The 23,161-nt window shown below is 39.7% G+C and overlaps 1 protein-coding gene across 1 annotated transcript in view; it reads left to right on the top strand.

Annotated features, from left to right (window-relative positions):
- The window catches only part of LOC108244864 (exostosin-1), a 185,402-nt gene that overhangs the window by 2,112 nt on the left and 160,129 nt on the right, over nt 1-23,161 (top strand). The window contains exon 3 of the mRNA XM_037981537.1: nt 1,109-1,860. Coding sequence (XP_037837465.1) covers nt 1,109-1,860 — 752 coding nt within the window. The remainder of the gene's footprint in view (nt 1-1,108; nt 1,861-23,161) is intronic.

Genomic DNA, 23,161 nt, shown 5'->3' with positions numbered 1-23,161 from the left:
GGTTTCTAATTAGCACACCTGCAGGGTTTCAGCTGCCTGATCCTCATCTTTGCTTCTCCCTCTTCTCTAGCCTTTTCTGTGTTTTGTTTTGTTAGAAGTTTATTATTACCTTCATACCTTCACCTGTTGGCACATGGTTCCACCCCCAATGCTTTGTTGTGAAAATAAAGCACGGTACCAATGCAGTAAATTGTCTGATAACAGTACAGAGTATGTTTTTGTTGAAGTCTTACAAATTGGTAAAGAGCTCATTTCACTTATTTACATATTTTTATTATAAGAATCCACAGCTGCTCTAAAGTAAAAAATAAAAAAGAAAACTTTCTTTGAATCTCCTTCGCTGCAGCATGTTGTACCATCTTGTTTAAATGTGTACATTTTCATTAAGTTTTTTTTAAATCAAAAACAATGACTTATACATATAGAGCTGTTTTTTCTGTAATATTACAGAACAGTACATGAATGTGTAAGCACAGGCAACAGGTTCAATAGGTGTACAGAAAAGACCAAAGCAAGTGCAAACCCACAATCACAGGGAAGAGTTTTATTTGTAGGAGCATACATCAATTAACTACTGTGTGTTTATCTGGCAGTGTCAACCTTTCTTTTTATGGATGCAAATTATATCAGACAATTTATTTTTTCTTATAATGTTTGACTTTAGCTGTTAGTTTTAAAACAAAAACTTTATAGCTGCAACTTCATTTGTGACCCTGAGACATCAGGATGAAGTGTTTTTACTGCTTTAATAAAGACTGATGGAGTGTTGGTGGTCAGTATTGTGACCCTTTTTATCTCACTTTAAAACTGTTTGGTACATTAAAAATATACTTTGAGATTAGAAGAAACAGTTAAGTTTGCATGATGACGAAGTAAAGGTGTAAGTTGTGAAAATGCAGACTCTCATTCTTTGAGAAAGTTGGCTCGTAGTTTTTTCTGTGCTTCAGACTTTAGATTTTCTGTGTTACCAGAAACCTTCAAGGTAATGTGCACACAGCCTTTACTGTAATTTATATACATAAATAAATAATGTCAGTGGGGCACCAAAGCAGAAGCCCACACCGTCCTAAACCCTGCCCTGCCTCTGTGTGTGTGTGTGTCCATGCAGGAGGACAGTCCTCAGCTCCATCACCAGCACACTTCTCCCAGGGAACGACGTGCAATCCGCGACAACATCTACAAAAATAAGCGTTGCCGCATGGAAACCTGCTTCGACTTTGCACGCTGCCAGTCAGGCTTCAGGGTCTACATCTACCCTCCACAGAGAGGGGGCGAGATCTCCGAGACCTACCAGAAGATCCTGTCCTCCATCGAGGAGTCTCGCTTCCGTACCACGGACCCTTCTAGGGCCTGTCTGTTCATTCTGGCTGTGGACACGTTGGACAGGGACCAGCTCTCAGCTCAGTACGTCCAGAATGTCAGAGCCCGCATCCACAACCTGCCCACGTGGAACGATGGCAGGAACCACCTCATATTCAACCTGTACTCTGGAACCTGGCCCGACTACACGGAGGATCTGGGGTTTGAGGTGGGCCAAGCCATGCTGGCTAAAGCCAGCGCAGACGTGGCCAACTTCCGGCCCAACTTTGACATTTCCATCCCCCTGTTCTCCAAAGATCACCCACTGAAAGGAGGGGCAACGGGTTATCTGACGCTCAACGACGCCCCGCCTTCAAGGAAGTATCAGCTGGTTTTTAAAGGGAAGCGCTACCTGACTGGTATCGGCTCAGAGACGAGGAACGCTCTCCATCACGTCCACAATGGGGACGATGTCATTCTGCTGACCACATGCAAACATGGTAAAGACTGGGAGAAACACAAGGACTCGCGCTGCGACCGAGACAACGAAGACTACTCAAAGTAAGACAAACTTTTTAATTTCTTGCCTTTTAATAACAAATATCTGAGCTCCTTTATGCTCCTTCCTGTTCAGGAGCTCACCTTTTTTTTGTCTGACTTACTTTTTGGTGTTTGATCAGTTAATTCAGAGTTCTGCTTGTTCAAAATGCAGTTTGTTTGTGTGTCATTGAAACTCCTGTGGCTGTTTGTGTTCAGGTGTGTTCTTGTAAGACGTCAATCAGGGATGTACTGATACTGTGTACTTGTACTCTTAAAAGTGTTCTAATACCACTGTAGTGGTACCACTTTTTAAAATGTTTTCTCAGTACAGCAGTCAGGTGGTAGAGGAGGACTAATGTCAGCCACGTGGAGGCAATGCACCATAAAGCTGTTTGCTAATCATCAATAAACAGAAGAGGGTCCTGGGAATATATGGATCTGAGCCCGAGCTTCCTGACAATCTCACCTCTCAGTTCCTGGCAGGTTAATAAAGGAATCAATCATCATTACTATCACTGAGGTGGAAAGGGATATTATTGAAAAGCATGAAAGCGGCGCAGGAGTTACCAAACTCGGATAGCCGAGCCGGCGAGCCCTCCATCGTCCAACGAGAGAGTTGACAGCGAACCGAGCTGGCCGCCGCCATCTGTCTACACTGTTCTGAGGAGAAGGGGGGGAAGTGGACATGGTCAAAACTGACTGTAGTTATCAGAGTCTTCCACCACGGGTCACTGATGAGCCTGAAAAGCTGCTCAACAAATTACTTAACGAGCGGCAGCTGCTGACATGGCATCCAAACAAGGCGCGAAGCTAAAGCTCGGGAATTTTTTGCCATCTTTCCACTTGTGCTGCTGGACGTGAGTGGATATTACCTTAGTGCTTTGCTAGTTTTTGTTAATATTTCAGCTTTAAGCAATGTTGCTGGGTAGGAATAAAGCCTCTGTTGTCATGAAACTCATCGTGGCGGTGACTGTTACAAGCAGTGATGGGCAAATGAAGCCTCAGGAAGCAATGAAGCTTTCCAACACTTTGCTTTGCAAAAAGCTTCATCACTCACTACTGACACCTGCTGGTGAAACTGGAACAGCTTTGTCACTCAGTTGGATCATACTTTCAAATATTTGTAAATGCAATATTGTCACAAAGCTTTCATCAAACTCATGTTTAGTAACAGGAGAATCAATTAAATCATATTTAATTGTCATGTTTTAATTATTAAAATGATTTGTAGCCAATCTAATCCTCGACCATCAGTGGTTGTGTTGGGTTTTCTTTTATGTCATGGACTTATTTGACAATGAAGATATGTTGGACTTTAGTGATTGTTGGGGCAGACTCTGAATACTTTGAGCCTCCTGAAAAACAGAATTTGTTTAAAATCAGTTCTAGTTCTGGTTTTTGATGTTACAAATATGTACATCCCAGATATGAGATGTTTTTCTCTTTTTCAACCGCTGCTGATGAAAACTGCTACCAAACCACCTACTACAACCCACGAAGCAGCAGGGTTCATAGCGCTTTTATTTTGAAAAACAATACGCAAAGTGAAGCAGTGACGTGGCAGATGTAATGCGAGGCCTCGTTTGTTGTTGATCACGTGATTTTGCCCATTTTGACACAAGTTTCATCGGACACGCCTCGAAGCCTGGCTACAGATGTCCCATCACTAGTTACAAGTGATGAACGTTGTGTTTTGGTGGTGGTATTGGAACAAATTCTTTTAATTTCCATTATTTTTGATAGAAAATGTGTTCAGCATACACATCACCTGCTGGAACTGATTCAATTTGTAATTAGAGTCTCCACTGATTGTCAGAAGTGTAAAGGCATTTATTAGCATTTGTATCAGCAAGTACTCAAATGTAAGCATTGGTTTGAAAAGCTGTGGTGTCGGTGCATCCATGTTGTCAGTCTTTACACATTTGGTTTATTGGTTTCAAACTGTGCACCCACAGAGCTGGGGACAGCTGCTGTGTGAGAAACAGGCTGGATGCTTCCATGTAGAAAGCTCCAGTTGTCCTGGAAGTTTGAGTTTTACTGTTGCTGTTTCTCTCTGAGGCAAAAAGCAACACAGAGTACTTGTGTATTTGTTCTGTTTTTTTGGTTTAAAAGTGTTTGTGTGTATGACTGATACACAGCAGCAGGAGAGCAGAGACACATTTTCTGTCTTTCTGAGAGACAGAAAGTTTAGTGTAACTCAGCAGTTGGTTGGGAGAGAAAAGCGATCCGAGCCGAAAAGAAAAAAAAAGAAAATCACTTTTGAAAATTTCAGCTCGAGCTGACAGCTGAAAGAAACCAAAGGAGCAGAACTGTTGCATGCGGAGTAAAAACAGGGTCAACTTCTCTCGCTTTCTTCCCCTGAAATGTTTGTTCGTGAGTCATGGATTGAATATTTTAGGTTTTAAAAATTGCAGAGGCCTGGAGACAAATCACAGTGGATCCAGAAATTTGAAGTGCTTCCAAACAGCAGCTTAGATCTTACAAACATCAGGACAGGAGCACGTTTTGGATTGGTTTGACTCTTATGGAGATAATCAGAAGTGAGCAGTGGCTGCGTCTCTCATGGATAAGGAAAACAAGAAATTGTTTTAACTGAATATTGACTCAGAGAAGCAACATGATTTGCAGGTCCGGTGGTGGATCCGTCGGGAAATGTAGCCAAGAATCCTGGGAAACGTTTTTTTCAGTAGAACTGGTGATTTCAGGTAAATTCTGAAGCTTCAGAGCTCAAACTCTGGCATCAAGTTTAAAAATCAACTCACTTTACTTTTTACTCTATGTGAAAAAATTAGGTGTGTATGATATTTTATCAAAGTATAACGGTCCAGTTTCGTTGTGGTTGACACAAAATGAGTTTTAAGTGACATGTTTTGGTAATTTGGGATACCGTTGTATTTGTGTAATCTGTTAATTTAGCTGGAATTACATATTTCCAACACACCTTGCACCGTGTTTGCGTCCCTGTATGAGACCTTCGACCCATCTTTGGAGGGTAGATTACAGACCCTATCAAGAAAATGTAACTTTACGCCGTTTTAATTTCTCTACATTCCTCTGTAGCTCCATTCATCCTGTCTCACCTTCATTTAGCTACTAATTGTTCCTGGGTTTTCCTCCTTCTTGCTTTTTCTCCCTTGATCTGACTGTTCATGTTTTTGATGTCATTTTCTCCTGCGTCACACTTTGAATCCATAAAAATTAAAACATTATATAACGTGCACAAGCAGATGCTCCTCCTGCATGCATCAATAGTACTTGTATAGACTTGTGCTACCACGATCAACATTATTTTTGCCTTACTGTTGAACAGCATTTGTTGTAGCCTATTATTTCAAGTATTTGACTCATTTGTCAAAAACTGCTGGATGAACTTTTGACCACACTTTTCTGACATTTGGCAAACTATTGGCAGTGGTTCCCATATTTGTTTGGCTTCCAACCCACAAAATGATAGCTTCAATAATTTATAATCTTGTCTATTGCTGATTTAAATAATCTAATTAAATATAGGCATAATGCCATCAAACAACATCACAATACCATTTAAATTAACTTATGTTGCCTGTTTTAATTCTTTATAAGAATTAGGATGAAAATATGCCTTTATTGGACCCTCACTTGGTGTCTCATGACCCACAATGAGGTCCCGACCCCAACTTTGGGAACCACTGGCTTACAGTATACATTTTTATAATTCTGTGTTGGCATATATGATAATTTCCCACTTTTAAACAGGTTTTGTGTGCATACATTAGTAATAATAACTTCAATACATATTTGTATGTCACAAATGTCTACAGTACATTAGTGATACAAATTTTATCACTACACATCATTTTTCTTAACTCTTAATTTGATGAATCAACTTCCTGTTTGATGCTGACCACACCCCCTGTGTGATGTCACCTCAGGTATTTCAGCTTTTGTTTTGAAAACAGATAAAGACTTCATTTTTTAAAAAACCATCAGCACTTCAGTTACATGATTATGTTTTGGAATTTGGTGTAATTTGATCAATTGCCAAAAATCAAAATGAGACGATTTCTTCACAGGGATGCAGCTTGCTGTTATGTGTTGAGTTGTGCAGGTACATGAAGATATGGACGCTTGTTCTGTGATGATGAGTGAGCTAGAGATGGGTGAAGACCGAGGGAGCGTCTCTGTATGTTTGCAACATTTACGTCCCGCGATGCGTCATGCCGTGAAAATATAAACCGAGGACACTCCTGATCATGTCTGATTTGTCCCTGTGTGTGTTTATGGAGTCAGCCGCTAAAGCCTGCAGGCTCTGTTTCATTTCAGATCTAATGTGCTGCAGAACACAGCCGACACAGCAAAAGAAAAATGTGTGTGTCCTGCTGCTAATGGACTGCAGTGTGTTTGTGAAAGTGCAGTGACAGTAATCACAGGCGCACGGTTACATTTCTCTTTGCATCATAGACCAACAGCAAACACTTTATCAGCTGCAGCTCACACGCTGAGCACTGATGTCTCTGCAACGGGAACGAAAGTCTCCTATATCCACCTATTTAAGATAAAAATAAGAATATTAATGCAAGGGTGGTTGATGTGACCAGAATGCTTTTATTTATTATGCACCAGAGGCTTATTGTTAGGAGGAATGTTTCTTCTTCTTCTGTTTAATTACTGAAGCAACAAAAAGACCAAGACATCACCCAATCTATTAGCTCTCAGTATATGTTGGGGATCAGTCTCAGCTTCTAACACAACAAACTTAAGCTCAATATCTCTAAAAATTAAGAGCTACAGCCATATTTTGTGTTCGCTGCGATGAATTGGACTGGGTTGACTCCAAAAGTAAATCAGTTCTAGATAAACTCCAACAGTTAAAGCTAACTCAGTCAACTTTACAGATATTGAGCTATATCTTGGTGTGGTAGTAGCTGAAAGTCATCCCTAGTGCATACTTCAAGCATGAACAGATCACATGAGACGTCTTGCAGTGTTCCCTGAGATTGTGCTAACAAATATGTGCAAAGTTTGTCTCAAACAGCTACCCTTTTTATTATAAGACGATCTTTGTTTAAAACACTGGCATGAAAGGCAGCAGACGATACGTATTCCATCGGCTTTGAATTATTAGAAGGTGCGTCAAAGAGAAAAACAACCTGTCCTCTTAAGGAGAACATGTTTTGTTTCTTAGACATGCTGGACCTTTTTCCACCTGCAAATCAAACAGATCCACAACCTTTTGGTTGCTGCTGAGAGCTCCTTCCTGCTTGTTTGCTGCTGCCTGTTCGGATGTTTTACACACAGAGCATCGATACAGACATCGGCCTGAGCAGCTCTGGTGTGAGGTGATGGGGTGGGGGGGTCCTACACCGCGAAGCTCCCTGATGAGAAGAGAAACCGACGGGGATCTTGGAGCCTAGAGGCGGTCGATAATTGCCCTCTGATTGAATTAAGCTGTGAATGAAGGGGATAGATAGAGATCTGGCCTCCCTGTGAGCGGCGCCGGCGTGAACTCAAGCTGTTAGACTGTACACAGATAACAGCCGGCTCAGCCAATTAGAGCGCTGCTGCTCTGAAGCGTTTCCCCAAAGACACTTTGATATCACAGGCTGAGAACTTCGCTTGTGAAGTGGCAGAAAAAATATTTAACTCAAATCTCTGCCTTTCATGATGACTTTCATGGACAAAACGCAGAAGGAGAGGAGTAGAAGGTGGCGAAATGAGATGTCAGCAAATCCATAAACCTCCTCTGTCTTTTTGTCTCTGCTCATTGACGACCTCTTTTGTCTCTGCAGGACTTTAGTTGTTTCTTTTGCCCTGTTTAAGCTTTTCTTTCTTTTGCAGCAGAGAAACAACATTTAAACATCACAGAATAAAAGCAAAGAAATTAAATAAAACCAGGGTTCTCTTTAAAATAAGTTTATTACTATAATGAATCTTTCAGGAAATGTTCAATGCGTTCACATCTACAACTGATTACCTTTTTGAGCCAATTCAATCCAAGATGGCTGCCACAGCCAACTAAACTTAGAGAAAACAACTATGATTATGTCCATTTTGAAGGTGCTGCTCTAAAATTTGGAGAGATAATGGCTGAGAGTCATTCACAACACATATTCCAAGTGCTATTCAATGTGCAAATTCTTTGCTTAATTGCTGTCATTACAAGTATTTGTTGGCAGGTTTCAGAGTTTTTTTATTTACCAGAAAAGGCAGGTTTGGTTTGCTTTTTCTTGCTTCTGATGCAAAGTTTCTTAGCAGCCTCAAATGTCTTTTACTCCTCTTCAAAAGGGGCTCGCTCTTGTTTTTCGTCTCCTCTTCGTGTTTTTTTTTTTTTTTTTTTATCAGAGACGATGAAACATCTGCAGGCAAGTACGTACGAATCTACAAGAATTTAATCCAACACATTTCACTGCNTTTTTTTTTTTTTTTTTTTTATCAGAGATGCACTGAGGCAGCAGAGCTATAAAACCTTTTCCACTGTTTAGTTTCCATCAGAAGTGGAGACAGGGCGAGTGGAGGGAAGACGAAGAGGTGGAGGGATGAGGGCAGATAAAGAGGAAAACAGGTAGAGACTTTTGTTTTGTTTTAGTGGAACATCTCACAACGAGGCTGGGAAAGAAATAACTTCCTCCACCACCCCTCGGTGACAGCAAAGGCCACCCACATGACTACAGCTGACATTTAAATTATTGGTGTCAGACACTTTTCTGCCGTCATACATATTGGATCGTGCAGCTGCCAAACATCCACAGATGTGACAGCAGCTGTGCTTGTTTTTATGCATCAAATTAAACGAAGCGAACAGAGAAAGCACATAATTCAGTTGGTGTCTTTGCTCACTTTTTTAAAATTTATTTTCCTTAATCAATTAGTGATGGAAGCACATTTGCTAAATAATGACAGAGCGGCGCGGGATCAGTGGGTGTGAAATATCTGTCCGTCATCAGCTTTTATAGATGGGTGTGGGCAGCAGGATGTTTAGTTTCCTGACAGAAAATAACTATTTGGTTACAAACCTGCACTACTTCTTATGTCAGGTTCAGGGTGAGATCTGCTCATCAGATTATAAATTGTATAACTCTGCAAGCTGAAATGGATCCCCCACGCAACAACTAAAGTTTGTTTTTAGGACTAACATGTAGCCTAAGAGCTGAGGAGGACAGAACTTCGTTTCAACCTTTATTTAACAAGGAAAAACTAATCTTAAGCTTTATAATCAGGCAGCATCTCTGACTATCATAATATGTAGTTCAATTAAAGGTCCAGCATTCCTTGAAGAAATGCATATCACCCGCCACCTTTAATGCCAGAATTTTAGACTAAGATCTTATGTTAAGATTAAGATTGTGTTAAGAAATGATGGCGTCGTAGTTGTTTTGTTCAACCTTGAAAATAATATGCATGATTTCATGTCAGACTCTCAGCAACTATTTAGTCCAATATCTGTAAAAGTGAGTCATTTGTAGAAGAATATCCAGCCATTATTTCCTGAAAGTTTCATTAAAATCCATCCAGTGGTTCCTGGGATATTTTGGTAACAGATACAGGCAAAGGCGAGCAATACAAACACTTGATACGGTTTATAAATAAAACAGTCCTGCAGAATTATAAATACAGAATAGAATCATCACAAACTGCTTTTTACAGATTAATAAGATACGCTGAGATCTGTTTTGCTTCATGATTATTTAGGAGTTTGTAAGAAAACTGCTGCTGAACTCATCAATGCATCGAAGGTTTCTGTCGAGGGGGAGAGGAAGCTCTATCGATCAGCTTTGACCTCAGCGCCGCGGCCAGTCGGCAGATGAATGGAGGTTAATGGTTCTCCTCGCTGCGTGGATCCTAAACATAGATTGGCATTTATTCCGACGAGGTCTTGGCATTTATTTTAGCTGACTCTCTGCCACTCCTAACAGGCAGAAAGGAGTTAATGTAGCAGAGGCCAAACGGTCACCGTGAGGATCTCAAACCAGCACGCTGACTTCAAACATTTTGTCGGATTGATTAAATTAACTTTTTGTCACAGCTCTGAAAAGAATAGTCAATGTATCAATATATCAAACCTTCTCTATCTGCCTGGAAATGTCATGTCTTCAAGAAAAGGAGTCAGGAGCTCTGTTCACATCAGACAACTCAAACTCAGATACTGCTTTTATTCCCAGGAAAAGTTTTGTGTTTATCTTAACTTGACTTCCTTTTTAATGTGTGTTTGTGTTCGTCGTGAGAAATGACACAAGGTAAACGTATAAATGTCTTCCTTGGTGACATCTCCATGAAACAAATATGAAAAACTTCAAGGTTTGCGACTTTAGGGATTTGCAACATTTCTTTTAAATTTGTTTTTTGTTTGCAGGACATGTCAAAGATAAAAAGTCTTGATTGAGTTCCTTTTCCTGCGAGGACCGACACGTTCCTCATCTAATCATTCTGACTGTACGGCGCTGAGAAACAACAACCGTTCTGTCTGGGAGAACGTCCCTCTGCAGAAAGGATGTCATTTTCTGCAGGCGTATAAAGTGTTTTTCGGCCATTTCTCCAAACTGCACATCATTTTCTTTTTCTTTTGTTTGCTAAAAGATAAAATAAGACTGAAACACAATTTGCCTGTAATTTTTTTCAGCCCTTCTTCCCCTCCTCTTATTCCTTCGTTGTTGTGACCAATCGTTGTCTTCTCCTCCTTCTGTGTGTCATTTAGATTGGAGTAATGGTGTGTGTGTGTTTATCCAGATACTTGCATCAGTTAAAGCAAATAAAAAAAGAGCAATAAGAAGCAGAGATGAGGTAAAATGGTGAAAATGTGCTGAGGACGGATCGATTGCTGCTTCCAACCTGACGAAGGTTGACGTTCTGCTCCTCTGTGACTCTTTCTTTGTAGAATAAAAAGTCGTCAGGCTTTTTCTGAATGATCTGAGTTGAAACAAATTGTCCAAAAGCAGAATTTTTATTGTATTTGTCGGGTCTTCAGAACATTTACAGCTGTAGGTCCTCTACACGGACACACAGGTACCTATTTTCACTGACAAAAGCTGAAAAGTGAGCGGATAATTCTGTTTTTTTCTCATATGTGTCACCAGAATATCCCATAAACCCCTAGACTGACTTCAACAAAACTTTTAGAAAACAATCATTGCATGTGCATCTACAACTGATTAACTTTTGGAGTCAACCCCATTAAATATGGACGCCACAGCCAACAAAAATGACTTTAATTCACTTAATTTTACACATATTTTGCTAAGATTTGGTGTGGTAGTACCTGAGATTAATATACAACACATACACCAAAGGCTACTCATTTTGTGAGATCTTTAGCCTTAATTAATGAAGTCAACCCTGTTTGTCTGTTAGTAAAATATCTCACAAACCACTGGACGGATTTCATTAAAACTTTCAGGAAATCATCTCTGGATGTTCATCTATAACTGATTAACTTCTGACCCCAACCCAATTCAAGATGGCTGCCACAGTTAATCATTATCAGCTCATACAGAAATGGTCATTTTTGCAGGTAGTAGCTGAGTGTCATCCTCAACGCGTAACGTGAGCGTGTCATCACGTCGTCTGTTTAATGTTTGACCTAAACGGTTACAACTCTATCATTTGATATAAAATGTTATGATTTAAGGACATATTTAAGACACCTGGTCACCAATATTTTAGCTTCAAATGCTTTTATTGTGGAGTTTTTTCATTCATGTATTCATTAGCTGCTTGTGTTAGGTCCGATGTGAAGCATCCTGCAGGTTACAGCCAGGAGCATCAGTTTTGTTGTTGTTGGTGGCAGATTAAAGGGTTACACCAGCAGGCTGCAGTGGACACAGGCACACTAAAACTTGGATGTTCGAGGAGAGGAGATAAATCTGGCCTGGTCTAATGAATCTAGATTTCAGCTGAAGCAGCAGATGGCGGGTCAGAATCTGGCACCGGCAGCGAGACTCCACAGAGCCAACTGGCTTTATGTAAACAGACCAGGCTGCTGCTGCTGCCGGGGCTGTGAAGTGTGAGGAATGCTGTCCTGACACACCGAGGGCAACTTTACACCAGTCAGGCCTCCTGATGAAAACAAAATGCTCTTTTGGACACAAACCACCAAAGAAAAGTCTGGTTTCGTGAACATGTGACCCCTGGATCCGGTAAAACCCCTCTGGGCTGTTCTGGGGCGGGGGATCAGCAGATACCAGCTCTGCAGCGATGATGTAAAGAATTCATGTCCGTGCCAAACACAGCTTCAGATCTTGTAGAATAAGAAGTTACTCACGATGAGCGGCCACTTAGTAACGGTGCAAGCAATTCATTTGAAAAATAAAAACAGAAATGAAGAATACGATGAACTTATGCTCAGAAAGAACCGCAGTGAGGTTACAGCTACGACTTTTGGTTCCAATTAGGACAAAAAGAGAAAGCAAGATGGTGCTTTTTATGCTCTTACGCCCCCAATACCATCAGCACGACATTCATGGACCAGCAAGATGCCATATGGACCACATTATTGGTTCCCAAACTTTTCATGCCCCACTCCACTTCTGAGGAAGAAAAAGGCGAGTTTGTGATAAACCCTCTAGGGCAGTGGTCTCCAATCCTGGTCCTCAGGGCCACCATCCTGCAGGTTTTACTTGTTTCTCTGCTCCAACACACCTGATTTGAATCAATGGGTGATTAACAGGCTTCTGCAGAACATGAAGAGGTGATTTAACCACTGAATCAGGTGTGTTGGAGCAGAGAAACAAGGAAAACATGAAGGACAGTGGCCCTGAGAACCAGGGTTGGAGACCCCTGCATCACATGTAATGAGGAGACCAATAAATTTATAATACACACCTGAAGACCTCCCCAAAACCCTTCAAAAACCATCAACATGCTGACTGATTTTTTAGGACTCATCTGGTATGTAGGGAAGAAAAACAGCTGGTAGAAAAGAAGTCGCCCTCTGCGCTGCATGTTGCAAATTAAACTGCAACGTTTTCTTTCGATCTGAAGCCAATATGCTGTGATTATACGAATTCATGATCAAATTAAAGGCCAAGCATGCTATAAAAGAATGCATATCTGACAAGAATCGGTTAGCGGACCCGGATTTTCAGCCCAAACACAGGAGTTGACAGTTAACTTGTCTTTATTGAACAGCGAGGAGAATGCTAAGCGTAGCAGGAGGGCCTCTGATCGCCGCACTGAGAAGAGACAAGATAGTTTTGTTATCCTCACGTAAACCAGGAAGTAACCACAGACTGAGAAGGTTACACTGACCTGGATGATGGTGTGAGGAGAACCGAGACACAATCCTCGCAGGATAGCGGCAGAGCGAAGTCCAGGAACGGGAGTGAGAACTAGCGTCTCCGTAAGGTAGGCCGCAGGAGCAAAACTTAACTCTTGGTCAGACGGGCAGGGGTCGAAGCCGGGGGATCCAGAATCAGGCAATGGTACCAGTGGGGCAAGCAAGAAATCCAAAGCCAGGTCACAGGCAGGGGTCGATGTCCAGAAATCCGAAAACCAGCAAGAATCCGACAGGGGGAAGGCGTGGGGAAAAATCCAAAAGGCAAGAGCAGGGTCGAGGCACAGGAAGTCAGTCCGTGAACGCTGGAGAATTACTTGCTGATAGGCTTTCATAATCTGGCACTGGAGGAGAGCAGAGAAGGAGAATATATAGGGCCCAGCCCAGGTGTAGGGGAGGTAATTAACTGAGGACACAGGTGACGAGAATGATAATTACAGGCAAGAGTCATGACATGGCAAACACAGGCAAGATCATTACAATATCACCAGAGTTTTAGACTAAAATCATTTTATGTTGAGAAAAAAAAAAATTTTTTTGGTCAAACTTTGAATATAACAATATTTCGGGCAGATTTTCTCATGATCTAAGATGATCTGTTAGCACTCAAGGTACGTGTTGTGAATGACTCTCGGCTACTACCACACCAAATTTTAGCTCAGTATCTTAAAAACTGAGTTGTAGCCATTTTTGTGTTGGCTAAGATTGCTATGCTGTGGTGGCCATCTTGATTCGGGTTGACTCCAAAAATGCAGGAGTTGGATGTCGTACATCTACTGATTACCTACAGAAAGATTTATTAAAATCTGTCCAGTGGTTCACGAGATATTTTGCTAACAGACAGACAAACAGACAGACACGGGAAACATTGCTTTGTTTTTGGCGCCAAACAATAAAAGGTCAGGTTTAATAACATTTTTACTGACTAAAAACCAACTTATTTTTTTATTTTCTGTCTTTCGGACCAAACCGGTGTACGAAATGAAAATGCTCATTCTTTTTTTTATCTCTGGGGAGTCGATCGGAGCCAAAGATCTGTCAGATTGGCTGCTGTGATTAATGTGAGAGGTGTTTTATGTTGCAGTAAAGTAGAGTGAAACGGCGCTGACAGCTCGTGTTGAGGTGTTAATGTTGCTGAGTTTGAGTTAATCTCCTCATCCTCAGGTTCAGGATAAAAAAAAAACACAGGAGAACAGACTGATTTAGTGTCAGAAATGACTGAGTCAGTTCTTTATTTCCAGCACGTAATAAAGAGCCGTGGGTTTGTCAGGCGATGTCAAACTTTAATGAATCTCAGCCTTTAAAGAATCCATGTCAACAAAATATCCCAGAGAGGATGTGTTTGTGTGTGAGTTGGCACAACGCTTCACTCTTTTCTTCACTCTTGCGCTACAACCTGCTCCAGTTTGCAGCTCCGCACAAAGCTTGATGGCTCGCCCAGCGGGAATTAAGACGCTCTGAAATTATTAAACAAATTAGCTTTAACATCAAGAGAAGCAACAACCTGAGCAAAAGTTAAATACAAACAAAATGCTTTCTTTAAAGACTGCAGCCTGTAAAAAATGACATCAAATATCCTCTCAGAGATCAGAACAGTTATTAATATGCATTTTCTGTCATTTTCTTCCAAAAAATAAAGACATTTGTAACAATTTGATTCTCCTACATCCAGACACAAGGTTGATTCACAGACTTGTGTAGAGAGAAAACCGAAGGGTAACAAATAAAGAGAAATTATTTTAAATTCTAACCCCAGCGTTGGTGTAAAATAATTTTATATTTAACCGAGACAGGCTTGATTAATCATTCTCTGCTCTTTTATAAGCTTACAAAAGAAGCTTACAAAAAAAACTAATCAAAACAAGTTTTGATTTAAGATTAAGATGTACAAATTGCTGTAAAAGACACTTAAACAGTAAATAATGTGGATTAACAGTGGAATATATCACTGCATGAATGGAAACTTGAAGAAAAACGTAAGCTTGATACACTTTTATAGATGTAAAACTAGCTTTTTTATTTTATATCTGGCACTTGTTGTGCTTATTGATTGTAACCTTGTAGCTGACATAAATGTCTGAGTTTGACTTTTTAATAAAAGTGACCCACCACCCCCACCACACACATATGTTTGCATTAACTGCAGCTTTACCCTGACTTTAACCTTAACCATTAACTCAGTTCACTCTTTAACAATAAACAAAAATGACGTTCCATCATTTTAGGACCAGGTTTTGGTCCACCAGCCCTGACAAGGAAGGTTATTATACAAGAAAAGGTCCTAAAACTGTAAAAACCAGTTAAACACACACACACACACACACATGGAGCTGAACGTTTCATAGTTTGAGCATCGCTGCCACGAGCTCTTCTCGCTCCATAACTGTGTCAGCAGGGATTTACAGCTCATTGGCTCTCATTATGAAAATGTGATATTACACTTGAAAGCCTGCAGTGACTCGTGGCCTTTGGATTTCTGCCGTGTCATGGTTCGAACACGGCGCCAGCAGCCTTCTCCTCCTGACGATGGGCACAGGTGAACGTCTTCGCTCCCTTTCATTTTAAACATGTAGAACTCATATTAGTAATAAATTTAACCATATTTCACACCATCCAACCCACTAAGGCTTCAGGGAGGATTTAGTTTAGGCGATAATAGAGGCAGTTTTTATTTTATTTTAACGTATAGCTTGTAAATGTAAGCGGAAAAAGCATTTCTTCCTTTTTCTTTGAATTTTTCTCACTTCAAACAAACGTTCTGATTGATCAAGATTTTTCTTTTTTTTAAAAAAGCCCCAACTTGTTCATTAAAACACGTTTATTTATGAAATATTCATATTTTTCTGAAACATTAAGCATAAAATAATGTATTTAAGCCCGACTATCATTTCCGAAACTCTAACCAAGTTAAAGTTATTTACAACCATGTTTATGAAGTTCTACGGCCTAAATCTTTTAACTGAAGGAAATCAACTTGTTAAGCAGCTGACTTTAAAAAACGCAGCCATTTTTACAAATATTGAGCTTAAATTTGGCGTGGTAGTCGCTGAGACTGATCCTCAGCTCTGTTTGAGGTTTCGAGTCACTCTGTCCATCTGTTAGCAAAATATCTCCTGCACCACTAGATGGATTTTAATAAAACTTTCAGGAAATTATCATTAGATGTATATCTAAAACTGATGAACTTTTAGAGGGAATCCCATTTAAGATGGCTTAAAAAAAAGACAGAAATAGCTATAAATTTGATGGAAATTGTGCTAAAATTTGGTGTGGTAGTAGCTGAGAGTTATTCACAGCACTTACTCTGAATGAGGAGATCGGGCACAACATTTTATTTAAAGTTTGACCAAAACCTCACCATAAGATACTCTTTGTCTAAAACGTAGCTGCTTTGGTCCAACCAGAAAAAAAAAATAACGGTTTATTATTTATATAATGAACGACAACATTTTATTGAGTGGAAACCTGAAAATAAAATGCAGACAGTTCAGGCTAAAGTGGGATTATTATCGTCAGGTTTTATTGTATAATCTGTTCTTCTTCTGATCATAAAGTTAAGTATTCCTGACTGTGGTGGTTCTGCTGTGCTGGCACATCTAACCTGTTGGAGTAATTGACTTGTGTTATTTTTAATGGGGCCATATGTTGTTCCTGCTGACTGTGGTGCACTCAAACACATCAAACACAAACGCTGCTGATGTTTGACACCTTGTCAACATTTCCTAAGGATTTTGTGCGTCTGTGGTTAATTCGAGGACTGAAGTTCTCCAGCTCAGCTCCTGTTTCTCGTCTTTCTGCTTTCCGCTCGTTGTGCTCGAAACGAGAGACGGAGGGCTTCTTTAAACTTGTTGATTGAAAGTGACAAAACAATGAGCTTGAATGAGTAGAGCTTTCCTGGAAAGGTTTGATGCATTCAGTACTTCTAGAAAAATAAAAAATTGTGAAAATGAGAAAACAAGCAAAAAGCACTGCATAGAGTTTAATGAAACTCTCAAAAAGCAATCATTGGATGTACGTCTACAACTGGTTACTTCTGGAGTCAACCCCATTTAAGATGGCTGCCGAAGCTGATCAACTTTAGCCAACACAAAAACTTAAACATACACCAAAGTTTTATGTGGTAGAAGCTGAGAGTCATCCTTAACGCATACTACAAATGCAAACAAATGAGATTTATAAGGTTTGACAAAATGTCTGTAACTTCATCATTTCGCACTGTAAGTTCATCTTGGTTTAAAACTTAACCAACCCTTAAATTTTTATCTGGATTCAGTTTTACAGCATTTATTAGTTCCCGTTAGAGACAAAAGTCCTGAGAAGTCATGAAACTGTGAGCTTACTGATTTCGGCAGCAAACCCAACATAAAAGTCTTCACACGTGTCTCCAGGTTTTGTTTTGGGTTTTTTTTTGCCACAAATGGAAGTGAACCAGCAGCTTTCCTCAGACTCCTTCTTCACAAAGCTCAAAGTGAAAACGTGCCAGCAAAAACCACTTTCCTGTCGTTTGTTTTGAACGCAAACTTGTGAATTTCACACAATCTCAAGCGCCTGTGATGCGCTGACAGCAGTTTGTCTTTCCACTAACTTTGGAGCTGTAACCTGTGTGTGTGTGTGTGTGTGTGTGCGTTCGAACACACAAACATGTGGGCACACCATCACATCCGTCTCCTGTGACCCCGTCTGCCATCTGCTGACAGCTTCCTTGTTGTTTTGTTTATTTCACGTCGCCGTGTATTTGTTCCAAATGCATATGCATGAGCAGACACACACACACTGGTGCAGTTTACTGCAGCGATGACACATTCTCCTCTGCCGATTGGAAACTCAGACACACTCTCAGAAGTGAGCGTTCAAAGTCATTTCTGTTGGTAAACGCTGGAGGCAAATTGGCCACGGCTGCTTCTAAGAAGCTGCATGTCAGAGCTGTTGGAGAGCTGCAGAATAAGAAAGCAGTTTAATCGAAAGTCTAATCTCCATTCTTATTACCTCCCACTTCTCTTTCTAACTGAGCGTGTGTGTGTGTGTGTGTGTGTGTGTGTGTGTGTGTGTCCAAGAGGCTCTGAATGCTCCAAGCATCTCTTCTCAAGTTAGTTTATTTCCAACCAACTTGAATTTTTAATAGATTTGCAAATCCTTTTTTTTTGTGATTATCATTATTTATAAAACTGATTTTTTTTTTTGTATGAAAATTAATTTGTTCATCTCTAGTTTTGGTCTCCTTCGTTCTGCTTCTCTGCAGTCCCACTTCAGTGTGATTGTGTCGGGATTTTCTTTAACTAGTTTCCATAATCTCAGCTGGAAAAAACAGCATCAAAGGCTGAACCAAATCTTTTTATTTGCAGTTAGGAGGCTGTCAAATCAGGAGTAGATGTGCTTGGATGTGTGCCAGGAAGTTTGTGAATTCTTTGCTCTCGGGATTTTCTGCGTTCAGATTAAAAGTTTGAAATAAGACACTGAAACAGTAATTGCAAAAGTTTAGTTTTTTGTTAAACACTCAGTAATGGTAAGGCAAAATTAAAACTTTTGTACACTTTTTTTTTGCCTCAATGCGATTTTAAAGTGGTATTTTTAGTAAAAACTGTAATTAAGGTAGATATTTTAATATTACACGTTAACAAACAAATTTCTAACTTGGATAAAAGCACCAAAAGTAAGACTTTAAGTTAATTATTCTTAGTAAACTTGAAAAACTGCAGTGATTAAACTGAATTAGTTTTATTTAGTTGAAAAAGGTCAACTTATCCTAACAAGATCAACCTTAGACTTAAGAAAAACATGTTTCATTTAACAAAAACTAAGCCATTTAAAGCTTTCTTATTGTTTTTTTTTTTTGATCAAACCTCGTAAAGAACACTTTTTATCCCTGACATGAAGTTAACACAAACCTGAAATCTCCAGATTTGCAAATTGTCAAAGTTTCTGCTTCTTTAGAGGCATTAAAACTTGCTGATTATCAGGTAATACATCCGATCAGCAGCAGCTGCTGATGTTCTTTGTTTCTCCTGAAACAATACGGAGAGATGGCAGAAGATGAGCAACTTTCCCAACCAACACCAGATTTTCCCAACAAGCTTTAACGCCTCCTGATTGGCTCCAACAGTCCCAAATTTCCGTGTTGAAACGAGCAAACGGGTAAATAAAAAGCTAGTTTTTCGGGTGTTTCTTTCCCTCCCTTCTGTTGATACAAGCTGTAAATCTGACCCTGCAGTTTCACAGATATCATAACTTAGCAGCTCCAGTTTGTGAGAGCTGCTGCAGGGTAGAACAAAGATGTAAAATGGAAAAGTGCGCAATGTCAATGTCAGCAGAGGGATCATGTTTACATTCAGACACTCATCCAGCACAAACAGCCTGAAGGGATTTTCTTCCTCTTGTGTTTATTTTATTTTTTTACAAAGATCTAATACAGCATCATCTGACAGCAGGATCCAGAACTTTTTTTTTGCACGAATCTCAGCACAGAAATGACCAGAAATCTGGTTATTTAGAAGGAGCGTGCATTTTCACACCAAGGTTTATGGGTGTATGGCTGTGCTGATGGAGATTCTGTCAGTTGTACATACGTTGAGCTAAAATTTGGTGTGGAAACAGCCGAGTTGTCTCCGTCAACTCATGTCGTGAGCGCTAAATGTTTGTGTAATAGCTTTGTTTCAAACTTCGCCGTCATCTCCTGGAGTGAACCTTGCTTCTCCGTTTGCAAAATTTCCTGCAGATTTTAACAAAAGTGTCAGGAAGTGATCACAGCTGGCAACCCAATCCAAGATGGCTGCTACAGATAATCAAATTTAGCAATCACAAAAAAGGCTTTAACTTTTACAAATATTGTGCTGATGTGATAGGAGCTCAACACAAAACAGATCGCACAGTTACTTTCAAGGTTTGACCGTGAAGCGGTCATTTCTCAACATAAGTTTAACACTTCGAGGAATGCTAGATCGTTAATTTAGTTCATGTTTTTATTCAGTTGCACATAAAATGCTTTGAAATTTGTTGTCGTTCAAGGCGACCAGTTGCTTTGTGCTCCGGACAATCAGAAAGTTGAATAACATTTTTAATTTGCTTCTTTTCTGAGCCTTCACACCAAATACTGTAATTTTCTCACTTTTACAAAAAGAAAGTTTTATCTCGATAGATTTCCATAAACTCCTCCAGAATTGTAACTATTTAGAGGCTGTGTGGATTTAAAGTCTGTAACTCCCAACAAATGTTTGGAACATGAATCAACAAGTGTAATGATGATGGTGTTTGTGCAGCCCTGTCAGAATCTGGGTCACTTTCTGACTGAATTTAGCTGCTCTGATGTTTCTTTCGGTTTAAAACTGGAACGAAAAGATGTCTGAGGTTTGCTGCTGTTCTTGGTTTTCACTGGCCTATTTTTATAGATCAGATTTTTTTTTTTTTTTTTAAAAAAGCCGGTTTTCTCCAGCAGTTGGCTTCTCGAGCCGCTGCAGAAACTTTGGGCTTCTCGTCGTCACGCAGCCGGTTGTTTCATTCTTCATCTGTGAAACCGAGACCACCTCTGCTGCTTCTAAAGGTGGAGAAAACGCTCCACGTTTATTCCCGGTTCAGAGATTACATCTTTCTCCAGTGTTTACCCTGTCCCCAGATGGACCAATCAAAGATGCTGTTAATAATTTGTCCAGCTTCTACAAATGAGTTTCCTTCCAACATCCGCCTTAGTCTGAGAGGAAGTGTTGAATTATTTAATTGAACCTCACAGCCTGTTCATTTATCCAGGAGACTTCTGCACAGAGGAATGCTGCAAGAGAAGCTTAAATTTGAATAAAACCCAGAATGAATTACCCCTTATTTTCTTCTGAGAAACTCTTAAAACTTCTTCTAATGTAGAATGTATGAACAAAATCTTAACTTAAACTTATTTTGGCTTAAAAAGTACTCCTTTTACTAAAGTTTCAGATTAATTTTGTGCTCATAAAGCATATAATGTATCCAGTTTTTGTGTTCTTTTGTATTTTCCCCCACCCCACATGTTAATTAATTGTTTTATCCCCCACCACTGAAGGCAATGCAGCAAGAATGTTTGTGACTTTTTTTCTGTAGCAAATTATCTCCTGAACCACAGGACGAATTTTAATAAAACTTTCAACATTTAGAGTCAACCCAATTCGACATTAACTTCACAAAAATGCCTTTTTCTCAGTGAATTCTGCAGATATTGAGATAAATCTTAGTGAGACATGAGCTGACAGTCAATATTTTCAAGGCTGCAACATTGTTGTTTCTCAACATAAAATGATCTTCATCTAAAACTCTGGCTTTAAAGGCAGCGGGCGACATGCATTCCTTCTAAGAATCAGGTCTTTAATAAATACAGCTGATTTTGACTCATGATTTTTTTATTTTACTATAATTTCAGGTGAATTTTGTGCTTATATGACATCTAAATGATATAGTTTGTATGTTTTTTCCTGTATTTAATAAAAATAAGGCTATAAAAAGTTATTTTGTGATTAGGATACTTTTAAATTTTTAATTTAGCACTGCCTTTGCCTTGTATTTTTATTTGTGAGGTTGTTTTTTTTATTCGAACCCTGCAGAAACTTTATGAAGCGTTAATATCTTACCTGTTGTAGATATTGTGTTGGTAAGGTCCTCTAATTTCTAGAAATTCAGACTACTTCAAGTGAACACTTTATTTTTAAATAAACTTTTACCTTGCCATCAATTTTACTTTACTCAGTTATTACTTTCTTTTCAACCTTGGACATTTCTAGCAGGAATATGACAATAATTCTGCCAAAAATTCACCTGAACCACTATTAAACTTTTAAGATTCAAGTTTTTTTTTAAAGATCTGCTTGTTTTTGTCTTGTTCAGACTAGCTTGCAACAGAAATAAACTTTATTTATTATACTGCAGCTGTTAGGGTAACTGTTCACCACCTTTCCACACTTGTAAAAGTCTGAAGCGTCCATTTAAAAAAACATGCTGTTTCATGCATCTGCCTTCTAAATGCGGTTAAAATGATTGTAAACTTGAAATAAAGATTCCATGATTTTCCCAGCAGCTTTATTCCTGTAGCAGATTAGAGCTCAGGAAGCGTTTCCTGTAAAAGTGACGACGCAGACAGACCCGCGCCCTGCACTGTCGGTGCAGAGGCTGTCCAATTACAGGCCAGGATCAATGGCCTTGTCGCGCTGCTGCAAAAGGTTGCTCATGTGAGTGCACACACACACACACACACATTACCATCATCCTCAGCTGCGCGAGGTCATGACCATCCATCAGGGTTCGTGTGGCGTCTTGTTGGATGTCAGAGTGAAGATCGGGCCTCTCACCTCCAATCAGCCTGACTTCTTTAAATGCCCCTACAAGCAGGAGTGTTTACCCCAAAAGAGAGAAGTGGCACTGAAAAACGAACACACACACACACACACACACCCAGCAGAAGGAGGGAAATAAGTGAAGAAGCAGGAGCCAGCAAAAGGAGGTAAATAAATCAAGTCAAGGTTGTGGCCTTCCTTTGTGAAAATGACGCATGTTTGCAGCAGAGGTGGGAAGTTTTAATGCGTGTGAGCTGCTTGTCATTACTGACCGTGTCAGAGACTCACATTTCTGCGTGTGTGTGTGTGTGTGTGATGCTTTCAAATTTCTCCACATCCACAAGTTTGGGGAAAATGAAGCTAGTTGTCATTTCCACGTGCAGCCGAAGGACAGGAGTGAGATTAAACGAGCGTCCACAGACACACAAATGAGGCTCGCTGGCTGACTTCATTCAGTTAAATAAAAAATATTTTGTTGATCTTAACAGTAAAAAATCTTCAAGTGTTTTATTTTGTGTGTGAGTAGAAATCATCCAGGATTACAAAGACCTCTGTGTCTGGAGCTCGTCTGCAGCCCTATGAAATCACAAAAATTAGATTTTTATTTGATTAAACTTCATGTTTTACAACAAGAGCAGATTTCCTTTTTCCAAAAAGTGTCCAAAGGTTTAGTGTGCGAATAAACTTTCAACAACTTAGAAACAAGCGTGGAGTTTTATATGTGAGAAATAATGAGGCTGTAGCTGTTTTTGTCAAACCTTAAAAACATTATGATTTAATTTCACCGTTATTT

This window comes from Kryptolebias marmoratus, linkage group LG19 (assembly GCF_001649575.2).
Source record: "Kryptolebias marmoratus isolate JLee-2015 linkage group LG19, ASM164957v2, whole genome shotgun sequence".
Lineage (NCBI taxonomy): Eukaryota > Metazoa > Chordata > Actinopteri > Cyprinodontiformes > Rivulidae > Kryptolebias > Kryptolebias marmoratus.
The sequence above is the reverse complement of the archived record's forward strand: the minus strand, read 5'-3'. Positions and strand labels throughout refer to the sequence as shown.